General features: G+C 51.5%; 1 protein-coding gene across 2 annotated transcripts in view; it reads right to left on the reverse strand.

Annotated features, from left to right (window-relative positions):
- Positions 1-12,882, reverse strand: part of Cmip (c-Maf inducing protein) — a 193,675-nt gene that overhangs the window by 32,357 nt on the left and 148,436 nt on the right. For both annotated transcript variants that reach the window (XM_057753570.1, XM_057753571.1), the window contains 3 exons: positions 11,831-11,992; positions 8,137-8,178; positions 1,175-1,237 (listed from right to left, as the gene is read on the reverse strand). In XM_057753570.1, the coding sequence (XP_057609553.1) occupies positions 1,175-1,237; positions 8,137-8,178; positions 11,831-11,992 (267 nt within the window). The remainder of the gene's footprint in view (positions 1-1,174; positions 1,238-8,136; positions 8,179-11,830; positions 11,993-12,882) is intronic.

Below are 12,882 nucleotides of genomic sequence, written 5' to 3' on the forward strand. Positions count from 1 at the left end.
CTGCCTAGGAGCTGACTCTGGATGGTGGTGGTGGTGGAAGCCTCTCTGCTGTGTGGGCTCACCATGCTGATGGATGTTCGCTCGCTTGGACCCGAGGGCCCACTGCCTATACTGCATGAAAAAGGGGCTTCTGTGCTCGGTCCTGAAGAACTTCCCCTGGATGCCATGGGCTGGCCAATGTATGAGTCACTGGGAAAAGGGTCTCCTTATAGGAGAAGCAGAGCCAAAGAGAACACAGTCTTGCCCTGTTTTCCAAGCCCCCCTCCGCCCCCCCAGCACTCTGCTGCCAGCCATCGAGGGGCCAGAAAAACTAGGGTTTCTGTCAAGACACCTGTTCCTGTTTTATATGCTTATTTCATGATAAGCATAGCCTACATGTTCCCAATGGGCAGCACGGGGCTGTAGAAGGGGGCAGGGGCCCCACATAGTGCTTAAGAAAACCACACAGTAGGGATAAGGAAGTTTGTCTGCAGGCACAGACCTGGTAGTGCTGGAGGGGTGAAAGATATAAGCATCTGTCTTTCTAAGGATATCAAGTTATTATAGGACACACACACACAGAGGGGAGAGAGAGAGAGAGAGAGAGAGGGAGGGAGGGAGGGAGGGAGGGAGGGAGGGAGGGAGGGAGGGAGAGAGAGAGAGAGAGAGAACAAAGGACAGACAGGTTTGTGGGTCAGCCCAGCCCCCCCAGGCTGCTCCGCTGTTGTTCTGGAAAGGCCCTGTCCCCTGGTGTGGCTGGCTATGTTGCATACAAACTGCTGTGAGGTTGGCATCAGGTCCCTGGGCATGTTGCCCTGCTCTGTGGCTCCTCCAAGCTGACCTGGCACATGTTGCCAGTTTCCCTTGTCCAGGGAAAGCCCTGCAGTCAGGCCCCTACCCTGGGCCAGCCAGTGCTCAGAGGAGCCTCAGCTAAGAATAACCCAGCTCTGACGTCAGGAATCCAGAAGACTGGCTGCAAGCTGCCTCCCAAGACAGCCAGGAATAGTCCACAGAAAAGCCAGACACCGGGTTCTTCCTTAGCCTGTCTGTCAGAGGACAGCAGCCCCCCAGATGGGTACCCACAAAGCCTCCTGCTTGCACCTGGGACCCTGACTAGGCTGTGCATTCAGACCCACTCTGGTTTGCACACCGTGGTGACGGTGGCCTTTAGTGGCCCACTGCGATGACACCATACCTTGCAGAAGAATTCACAGAGATCTGGTGGTGGGTGGTTGTTTTCCAGCAGAGGCGCAATTGCCTACAAGAAAATGAACAGCCATCAGTCTGCAGGACTTGGTGGAGGTGGGGGTGGGGGTGGGGTGGGAGTGAGGGGCGTGGCCTGCAGAACAGAGCTGCTAGCAATGAAATGAAAACATCCCTTTACCCTCCCGCTGGGTAGAGATCCTTTTCTACTGTACAGACCAGACTCCAGAGTGCAGGAAGGCTGCAACCTAGACCCACAGTGGCACATCTGGCTTCAGGGGCTTATGCCTAGCTGGCATTTATCCATATTGCCTGCAAGTCCACAACTCCTGACTAAGCAGCAGGACAACTTATTGGGTGAACATGATGCCTTTTTGAACAATGCCTTTTTGGGGCATTGGAGAGATGCTCAGTGGTTAAGAACACTGGCTGCTCTCCCAGAGGACCCAAGTTCAATTCCCAGCACCCACGTGGTAGCTCACAACTGTTTGTAACTCCAGTTCCAAGGGATCCAACACCTTCATACCAGCAAACCAATGTACATGAAATAAAAATAAATCATTAAAAAAAAAATAAACAAGGGATCCGGGCACCTTCTATGTTCCTAAGGGGGAGGGGATTCACTGGAGCCAGTGGCTTTGTCTCAAGTACAGTCCAAAAAGTCTCTGCAGTCATCAGAGAGCGGGGTTCCTCAGCCATCAGGCTGAATGCGCTTTGTGGGGTGCCAGTCCGGTGTACTATGGCAGTCCCAGCAGAACCTGTGGCCTCACCTTGTTGAATGTGACAACACACACTGTATCTAAGCACATCTCAGTTCACATCAAGGACGGGTGCCCCCACCCCCACGCCAAGGAACTGCTTAGCAAGTCTCCTTGGGGCTTGCGGTGTCACGAGGACCTGGCTGGTTCTAGGCGAGCCATGGAAAAGGCTGCATAAAGTAGGTAAGCCAGGTCCAGGAGTCATTCCGGCTGCCTGGGAGGCTGAGGTAGGCGCCTGGAATTGGAGGTCGGCCTGCGCTACTAAGTGAGTTCAAGGACAGCCTAGATATCAAGACCTTACACTAAAATAAGTCCCAACAAAAAAGTGCCTAGATGCTGCTCGGTGACGGGGTGCTTACCTAGTCTGTGTGAGGCCCTGGGTTCAATGCCAGGCACCAGGGAGGAGGGAGGAGAGATCAAGAGATTGAGATTGCTGGCAACCAGGAACTCAGATGGGCAGTCCTTTGAGATGAAGCTGCCACCACTCAGACCAATAAGCAGAGCCATGCTCAGACCTCCCCTCTTTTATCTACTCCTAGACTATCCAGCATGGTGGCCACCAGCCACAGGTGACACCTCCCATTTCAACTGACACAATACCAACGATTTTTGGAAGGAATAAAAAAGATTATCATCTTGTCATTCTGGCTCCATTTCTGCTGCTGGGCAGTCCCAGAGAACTCTGGTCAGAGGTTCCCAGCTCAGTGCAGGGCTAGCGACACTTGTCACCATCCCACCCCATGCAGATGACAGAATGACAGTGTTTGCAATGGGTCTTCAGCACCCCACACGCCAGCCTCTGTGTGACGAGTACCAATCCACTGAGAATGGAGGATTGAGTTAGGAGAGGCGAAGGCACAGGCCCAGGGTGGCAAGCAGCGGAGCCAGGACTCAGAGCCCACTCTTGTGACCTCACGCGTGGGTTGCTGTTTGCTCTAGGTATACAGCTCCACTCTTCACATCATCATGGAACAGACCAGAGTATAGGGACAATGACTACGTTGAAGGAGAAACTGGGCAACGAGGGACAGCGTGACAGCGGTAGGCTTCCCTGTGACCTGATCAGTCTGGACACTGCCTCCGTTATCTGCTGCCTTTTTCTGTCTCCTGGAAGCAGACATGTCCCACTCTCCAGCCCAGGGCCAGATGACCGAGCATGGCCCTGTTCGTTAAACAAAGGAAGGCTTCAGGTCACGGTGGTAACAACAGGATGGGAGGTCCCTCCTCTGCCCATGAGGCACTGCCCATATTCTACTTGGGTACCAGTGCAGGACAGGGTGTGGTCCCCTTGGATTGGGTCATTCTAGTCCCTTAGTGCCAGGTTTTCCTAATGGAAGTGAATTACAGTGCGGGGTTAGGGAGCTTGTTTAGCAAGGACAACAGTTGTCAAGGGCCACGTTCAAGCCACGCCCTCACCTGATCCTTACACCCACAGGTACAGGTAAAGAGACAGTGGGTCAGGGGGTTTAGCGAGGTCTCTGGCAGAGCATAAGGTGATGAGTTTATTTAAATATATTGATATAATCAATAAGCAAGCTCTTGTTTTGGTGGAGTCTTTCTAGAAGCCAGGTCCTTTGCTTGGCATGTTAGGTATGATGGCTCAGAGGATCCTGAGCAGCCAGTGAGAAAGGCACCAAACTGGCATCTTATGGAGTCTGGGTACTGAGGTCACTGGGCTGAAAAGGACAGCAGCGAAATAAAAATAACAAGCATGTCCAGCTTGTAGCCCTTGGATCGCCATGAATGCAGTCCACAAAATCGCGAACTTAAAAACATGACGAGAGCTGCTGGTGAGACGCTTGGAGGGTTAAGGGATTGCTGTGCAAGCTTCATGGCCTGAGTTTGGTCCCAGGAACCCACACAGAAAGGACGAGTGAACCGGCTCCACAGAGTTTCCTGCTGATCTCCACACATATCCACGACACACATGCCCCCCCCCCCCCAAACACACACGGTAATTAAATTTAAAACACTGAGGTATTTTGGTAATTATTCTGGAAACTCAACACAAGGTTCCTGAGCATGAATTTTGCAGATGACAACACCGTGTCACGATGTCAAAAGGTTGGACGTGCCTGTGAGAGGCATCTTTATGAAGTAGGTCTCATGAGGGTGAACTGGGCCTAAGGGGTACCTGGTACACTTTGAGATATTTCCGTCCCAAAGGCCTCTTGAGAGTGAAGGATTGTCACACTCTGACAATGCCCAGGGCACCTTCAAGATGAGGGATTTCCCTCTGCGGATGTCACTATGCAGAGGGAGAGGCATCTGAGCATGAAATTTACAAGAAAGGCCTGAAAGGATCTCCGGGCCACACTGACAGGTGGGGTGACAGATGTGGAACACGTCCCTTGTCACACTGCTCTCAAGAAGAACCAGACCCATGCCCAAAGCTGTTACCGTGGGTAAACAGCCTCTGAAGATGGCAGTGGGAGGGAAGTGCTTCACCACATGCCCCACCCCAGACCGGGGCACTCTAGGCTGGGACTCTACCCCTGAGCCAATGTTGCCCTTTGAATTTTTTTTTTCTTTCCAGAGAAGTCTCATTAAGTTGGACAGACTGGTCTTGAACTCATCATGTAGCCCAAGCAGGTTTCGAACTTGCGATCCTTCTGCCTTAGTCTCCTTAGTAGCTAGGAAAATACACCTGCGCCACCAGGCTTAGCTCAAAACCTACTTAACAACAATAACAACGATGACGAAGGTACAGAGAAATACTAGCAATATCAAAGTTAAGTCAGTCCTCTGTCTGTGGGCTCCTCACCTGTGCATTCAACAACCACGGCACAAATTAGTTAGAGGGGAAAAAAAAAACTGTGTCTGGACAGAAAGTAGAGACTTCTGTTCATGAGGTACTACCACGGGGCAGCTAGCACCTGCAAACACTGTACCAGATGGTGTAAACTAAGAGATGAGGCAACACGCACAGGAGGCTGTGCAGAGACTATGTGCCAATGCCACGCCATCTCCCACTAGAGGTTCAGACACTTGTAGAGTCTGACATCCTCAGGGGTCCTCAAATCACCCACAAATCCTGAGAGTGACTATTTTTTCCTGTCTTAAACATTTTTCCCCCTTTCTGATTTTTGGTGGTGCTGGGAATTGAACCTAGGACCTTGCACATGTGAGCTAAGCATCCTAGGTGTGTATGAATGTGCAACATGTGAGTGCCTGGAGCTACGGAGGGCTGTGAGCCACCATGGGTGCTGGGAATCGAAACTGGGTTCTCTGAAAAAGTAACGAGTGCTTTCAACCGCTGAGCCGTCGCTCTAGCCCAGTGGTTCTCAACCTTCCTAACGCTGTGACCCGTTAATACAGTATCTCATGTTGTGGGGACCACCCCCCAGCCATAACATTATCTCGTTGCTACTTCATAACTGTAATTTTGCTACTGTTATGAAAGATGGCTCAGAAGTTAAGAATACTGCCTGCTCTTCCAAAGGTTCTGAGTCAATTCCCAGATACCATATGGTGGCTCACAACCATCTTTAGGAAGATCTGGTGCCCTCTTGAGGAAGAGACCTGGTCAGTCGTCCTTATCAATTTAGACCACAAAACTCAATATGAACAAGTTCAATAGAACCGCCATATATGGGCTGCCCGTGCATGCTTCAGCATTGCCAGGGCATAAATTTCATTTTTTCATGAATCATAATGCAATATCTGATATGCAACCCCTGTGAAAGGGTTGGTCAAAGGTCGTGACCCAAAGGTTGAGAACCACTAGAGTCGAGTCCAAGGAAAACTGTTTTAATAACACTAAATCTTTTCTTTTTTTGGTTTTTTGAGACAGGGTTTCTCTGTAGCTTTTGGTTCCTGTCCCGGAACTAGCTCTTGTAGACCAGGCTGGCCTCGAACTCCCAGAGATCCGCCTGCCTCTGCCTCCCGAGTGTTGGGATTAAAGGGGTGCGCCACCATCGCCCGGCTTAACAATAAAATTTTTTCATGCAGGTTGAAGAAATGGTTGCTCTTGCAGAGGACCGGGTCAGTTCCCAAGAACAATATGATTAAGATTCAAAATAAGATCCAAAGGGCTCTTCTGACTTCCATTGGCACGGCTGGCACATGGTACACAGACATACAGGCAGGTAAAACACCCAGACACATAAGTACACACAGGCAAAACCACCACACACATAAAATAATAATAAAGTTTTAAAGTTCTTTAAGTAATGATCACAGCCAGGTCTAGAATCTCTGAGCTTGAACCCATGTTAACATTAAGTCTGCTTTCTTCACCATCACGGACAGTGGGGTCAGTGCAGGATGTGTGTGCCTGCTTGTGTGTCTCTACTGACAGCCAATGGTAGCCACTGAAGGCTTTTACAGCCTGGGGATCTGGCTGGAGAAATGAGAAGAGCTAACTCAAATTCTGCTGGAAAAAAGTAGGTACACAGAGAATGACCAAGTGCTGCTACAGGGGACTGACTATCAACAGGTCAAATCTGAGGACAGAACTCTGGGCGGGAAGGAGGCTCCAGGAGACGTGGTAAGGATGCTAAGCCCTAAAGATGGTAGCTGTGACAGTGAAGAGGACAGGGGTAGGTGTGTGTATGTGTGCGCACGCATGCGCGCATAACACATGTATAGTCTAGAGACGGGAGGGGAAGGGATCTGGAGGGCTCAATGTGGCCATTTCAGCTAGGTTCCTCAGAATAAGCTTCTCCTGAAATCTTCTATAAGTGGGGACTTTCATGCTCCCTCCTGGCCATGGTGTCCAGCAGGACCTGGGGACACAACCTCCTCTGCGGCACTCACTCAGACTGCCACTGACCCAGCTGGCTGTACCGCTGTCTTTGTGCACACAGGTCCTCTCTCTTACCGCCTTTCCCTGGGGTGACACTCCCATCCTTCAAGACAACCCGGTTCTGAAGCACCCCGACTGGTCAAGTAGACCAGCTGTTCCTCCCGTGGGCTCCTCCGTCACCCAGAACCACCCCCGCCCTTGGCTGAGGCTGCCGGGGCCCTGAAATCCACAACGCAGGTCTCCCATGGCAGGGCTGGCCTCTAGAGGGGGCAGAGCTGGGGTTTGGCACACCCATTCCCACAGGCAGTGAAAGCCTGCCACACAAGCTGGTTCACTGACAGGATACCAGGAGACGGAGCTGTCAAGAGCAGTCAATGGGAGCTGAGGCGGGTGCACCAGTTATGAGCCAGGTGCCAGACCAGTAAAAGAAGTGCCACCAACCCCACTGAGACATGAAAAGCGAGCAAGCTCGCCTCCTGATGGGACACAGGGCCTGGCTCTGCTGGAGAAGCTCAAAGGGCACCGGGGGATGGCATGTCACCCCCAAACTGCAGCCCCTCCTCACAGGCTCACCCTCTGATCTCCAGAACAGTGTCCCGCTTGGCTTCCAATTCTAGTTCTGTTCCCCAGCTTCCTGCTCCCTCAGGCTTTATGTTCTAGCAACGCCGAAGTTCCCACAGGACACCGTGTTGCTTTAACCTCTGCACCATTGAATACGTTGTTTGCTCTTCCCAGGATGCCTTTCCGCATCTAACAAACTCCTACTGATGCTTCAAAGCCCAGCTCAAATGTCACTGCCCTGGGAAACTTGCTGGCTCTCTCCACCAGGATTCTGTCACTCCACTATCCACCCATGCTATCTACCTCTACTTTGCAGCGATAACATCTGTCATCCTACAGCAGGTGAATCTGTGACAGCAGGGTTGTCCCTACCACTTACGGACTCGGGTAACAGAGCAGGACACAGATGCCGTCGGTGCAATCCCTCTTCTCTCGTCATTACAGTGTCTCAGAGCTCAGAACGGCCCAGAAAAATATTTTACCCAAAGGTGCTTAGAACACTGTTGAATTCTGAGAAAGATGACCTTACTGTGTGTACTAGAGGGGTTTTCAGTCACGGATTAATTAGGGGACATAACTGGCACAAGAGAGGGTTTACCTGTCCGGTGAGTGGCAGGGTGATGTCTCTAAGTGAAAGCCACACCTCCCTGGAGACTTGGGAATCAAAAGGTGACAGAGACCCGCTTGCAGTGAACCCCAAAGGCTGGGCATCACGACCATCTCCAGTCAGCTCTGTGCTATACACTGAGGCAGGATGGGGGGTGGGCAGCAAAGTGATCTCAATGGCCAGGGCCATGGCGCAGCCTAGCGGTTTAGGGACAATCTCGGCCTGGGCACCAGACCGGGGCTTTAGAGGGAGAGGGAATGGGAGGGAGATTGGCAACTTACCACAATGATGTTCTCATGCTCCTGAGTGGTCAGGTTTGTGTTCTAAAGGACAGAGAAAGAAGGAAAGCACAATCAACAAAACCGGGCATTGGACCGCAAGGATCCACAGCACGGCAAAATGTCTTCGGCCTTCAGCGGTCCTCAGCCCCCACCCCCAATCACTTCTTCACTCAACACAGCAGGCTAACTCTGGGACAGGGCAGGACAATGGGAACATTCTAGCTAGCTTAAATTGTCCACTGAACACAGCCAGATTGACCTGTGGGAATGTCTGCAGGGGACTGTCTCGATTTGATTGCTGATTGATGTAGCAGGGCACAGCCCACTGTGGGAAGCACCACGCCCTACCCAGACCGTCCTGGGCTGTATAAGAAAGCTCTCTGAGCACAAGTTCAAGCGAGCCAGCCAGCAGCGGAGTTCCTCTGCGGTCCCCGCTTCAAGTTCTTGAGTTCCCGCCCTGACTTCCCTCAATGACTGACTGCAACCTGTAAACTGAAGTATAGCCTTCCGTTCCCTAAGTCACTTCGGGTCAAGGTGTTTTTATCAGAGTTACAGAAAGGAAACCACAGTAGACAAAGGTAAACTGAGCTTCCCTGCCCATGTCTCACAGCTCCGAGGCCTGGGGTGACTCAGGTCTCTGGGGGTCCTGATACCTGCACCTCATGGGGCTATGATCTGAGGATGGATTAGACTTAGTTAGAACACTGCTTAGCACCAGAAGGCGGGTTCATAACACATAAGGAAGAAAAAAGACCTTCTGCGAGTCTCCACCAGGCGCTGGGTAAACCTTTTATTTTAGATCAATAATAGATTATTCCAGTGGTTCTCAAAGTAGGCTCTTAAGCCACGAGCGCCCCCAAGATGTTCCAGCTAAACACACATTTGAGCAATGCACGTCTAAAACAAAACTAGGTTAATAACCCTGTTTTGGTTTATGTTGCTGTCGGGGTTTTCCCTATTCTGGATCTGGAATTCGTTAAACTGCCCATGTTGTTGGCTTCCTGCGCGTATGTGAAGAAATGGCAGGAATCCTGGGAAAACTCAAAGCACCTGCTGCGTTCTCTTTTACGTCACTCTACCGTGTCTCTTCTGGAAGGCACGGGCTGTCACCAGTGTCCACTTGCATTTCTCAACAGCCATACTTGGAGCTTAGGGTTGGCATGACGCAGGGCCCTTGCCCCTGCCGTTACAACAGACCGATGGGAGTAGGGGCATCCAGAAGACCAGTACCAGCTGAGGTTAAAGGAAAGGCACCAAGCCTCTGCCCAGCAATCTGGGGTACAGGAAGCTGAGACAAGGGCCACCATCCTCAGTGTACGGGACAAGCAGAGGGGTGTTTCTCTGACTGTAATACTTTAATCCTTCTGGGAGGCCTGTGTCTAGTGGACGGTTAAAAAACACGAGTCACCCCGAGTCGTGGTAGATAAAAGTCAGCTCTGCCCTTCCCTGACGGAGGCAATGAGCGTTCTGCTTGGTCCAGAGTCTGTTTCACTTTTACTTTGAAAACCTACTCTATTCCATTTATTTCATGGGTGGGAGTGCACGCACGTCACGGCACCAAGTAAAGTGCGGGCCAGAGGACAGCTCCCAGGAGATGCTTTTCCAGCGGCTACGGAGTCAGTTCTGGAACTCACTCTGTAGACCAGGCTGGCCTCGAACTCACAGAGATCCACCTGCCTCTGCCTCCTGAGTGCTGGGATTAAAGGCGTGCGTCACACGGCCTGGCAGATTTTTTTTAAAAGATAAATTTATTTTATGTGTATCAGTGTTTTAACTGCATGTAGGTATATGCACAGTTGTTAGTTTCCATGTAGTGCCTGGGAACTGAGCCTGGGTCCTCTGCAAGGGCAGCAAGGAATCTTAACCACTGAGCCACCACTCCAGGCATCATTTGTTTATTCACATTTATTTATTTATTTATTTATTTATTTTTATTTATTTATTTATTTCTGAGGCAGGATCTCATGTAGCCCAGATTGGCCTGGAACTCACTAAATCACCAAGGATGAAACTAAACTCTGGATCTTTGGCCTCTAACTCCACCTTCCTTACGCCGCTCTTATCAGATCAACTACAAACTCACTAACACACAACTGGAGATCCATCTGCCTGAGCCTCTTTCCCTCACGCTGGGTTAGTAGCCTGAACTCAGCCCTGGACACTGGGCAGGCAGGAGCCCCTGAGATTTGGAACCGTGACTGTAATTCACACCAGTTCACACCAGCACATGGCCCTCCTTAGAACAAAGCTCTCTCCCACGCGTGTATCCCACCCCCCTGGTCCATCTGCCACTGCCACCATTTTCTAAGCTCACCCCTCCAGGGGAGGGACCCCCAACATTCTGTATCAAAGAGGACCCGAGTCCCTGGGCTACAAGGTGGTGGCCAGCCTAGGACAGCCGAGAAACGCCGATGGAATGAGCATTCAGAAGTTTGAAGGGAGCATGCACGGGAGTGAACTGGGACACGAGGGATGACACTCTCCAGAGAGAGAGGGGGGTGGGAACATCACTCAGGTGGTGGCTATTTTAAATAGGGAGTCAGCAACCCTTGCATCCCCAGGGGTCAGGCAGGCACATACACGGGAGCAGCGTGGCTATTTGTAGAGTGCAGGAAACAGCGCTGGGGGCAGGGCACAGATCCCAGGGGGTTGCAGTGGGGTCTGGGAATACTCCTCCAACTCATTTGGGGCTGACTGAGGATGCGCCTCTCCATGACTGCTGCAGCCCCCAATGAACGTGGGCTGGGAGGCCAGGGTCTTGGTACTACTCTCCCCTGTCCATATTCGTGCCTGGTAGTTGACACAAGCTCTAGCAGAGGGCTGTCTGGCATGGTGGGTGGCGCTAGCCAGCCCAGAACAGGATGCTGAGTAGCGGTAGCTGCCCAATGTAGCCAGATTTTCCGTCTTTAAAGAGAACCTGGAAATGGCCATTGTGCTGAAGTCCGATTCTTTTTTACTTTTCGGCCTTGTTTTATTGTTTGACAATTTCGTATATGTATGGCAATTTCCTGCCCCCCCCCCCCCAGTCTGGTTTTAAAACCTCGAGCGAGGCAAACAATGCCTATTTGTGGATATCTGGGGGTGAATGGGACAGAACGCTAAGAAGGGCTGAATGAAACCAGAATGAGATGCTGCCTCAGCTGGACAGAGCAGGATGGAGGGGTTCATCTAGGGCAGTGGCTCTCAACCTGCGGGTGACCCCTTCGGAGGAGCAAATGACCCTTTCACAGATATTTGCATTCCAATTCATAACAGTACCAAAGTAAGTTATGAAGTAGCAATGAAAATAATTGTGTTGAGGGCCACCACAACAAGAGGAACTGTATTACAGTGTCGCAGCGTTAGGAAGGTTGAGAACCTCTGATCTAGGGCCTTAGAGGACCAAAGTTGGCATTTGACCATGGTAGCTGCAGCGGCTGCTGTCAGAACCACCACTCAAATCTTGGGTCTGACCTAGGTAGGACTTAGCAAAGGCAACAGTCACCCTATACCTCCAGACAAGCTGGAGGCAACAGGAGCCAGCAAGGCTCACTCTCAATGCCCTCAAGACTTCCTTAGTAACCACAGGAAGAAGGCACACCACGGGTAGATCTCTCCTGCTCACTCAGATGGGGCTGGGAACGAAACAGAAGAAAAGATAGACAACTTAAAGGGGAGAGAGCCACGTAAAACGGGGGAGGGGGGGATACCTTACCTCAGAGAGCAGTTTTGAGACGATTTCCAGTGGGGCCTGGTTGATGGAATCATCCTGCAGTGGGGACGTGAGGGCCATGTCCACCAGCGTCCGTATCTCCTTCAAGACAACCTCCCAGCGGCTCGGGTTACTCAGGACTTTCTTGTATTTATATATCTTTTTCTGGGTGGAGAGAGAGATGGGAATACATCACCGATTTAGCAAAAGACTCAAGATGATCAAAGAACCTCCCTGGCTGGGGTGAAAAGGTCCTGGGAAGCTGTCAACCTGGATTGAGCTCTTCCCCAAAAGGAAATGGATGCATGAAGAAAGCAACAGGCTCCGTCCAAGGTCAAGGGTGCGTCTGCAGACAAGCAGGCTCTGAATGCCAGGACAGCAATTTCCCACCCTGCTCCCGATGACACATGAAAAAGAATTAGGAGACTGCTCTTTTAGGTCGTGTCTTCTGCCAAACTTAGTCCCCAAGTCGCCAAGCACAGTAAGGGTGGGAGTGTTCCCGGCCCACAGAAAGCTTTCTATGAGCAGATCCTATGAGGTCTTTTGGCAAGTGGCATTCAGACAAAGAATAGGATGGTCAGGATGAAGGCCAGAACTTAGCTTCAGCCTGGTGGAGACTGAGTCCAGGATGGCCCAAGGAAGCCAGGCGAGGAAGACAGAGGCATGCTCACCTCCATCTGCGGCACAGCCTCCAAACCCAAATGCAGAGCAGGGGCTGCTGCCTCCTGGATTTGAGGCCCCGTTAGTTCCGCCTCTCTGACATCATGGAAACAGAGGCCTTGAAGGGCGGAGGTCCAAGTCAAGTGCTCCCTTCCCCGTGGCTGCCTGCCTGGCCCTGCGCTGCCTTGCTTGCTGGGACTCTCAAACGAACGAGCTTCATCACTTAGTGCTAAACTCCTTGCTCCGCGGGGAAAGTGTAATCTCAGAGTCAGCGCACCTCGTGCCAGCAGCCAGGTGGGGCGACATGCCACAACCTCTGAGCCCAAGACTAATGAGGAAAGGGGAAAAGAGAAGGGGAGGGGCCCTTACTGATGACTGAAGCTCAATCTGCAGTC

Source organism: Chionomys nivalis, chromosome 21 (genome assembly GCF_950005125.1).
Source record: "Chionomys nivalis chromosome 21, mChiNiv1.1, whole genome shotgun sequence".
Classification (NCBI taxonomy): domain Eukaryota; kingdom Metazoa; phylum Chordata; class Mammalia; order Rodentia; family Cricetidae; genus Chionomys; species Chionomys nivalis.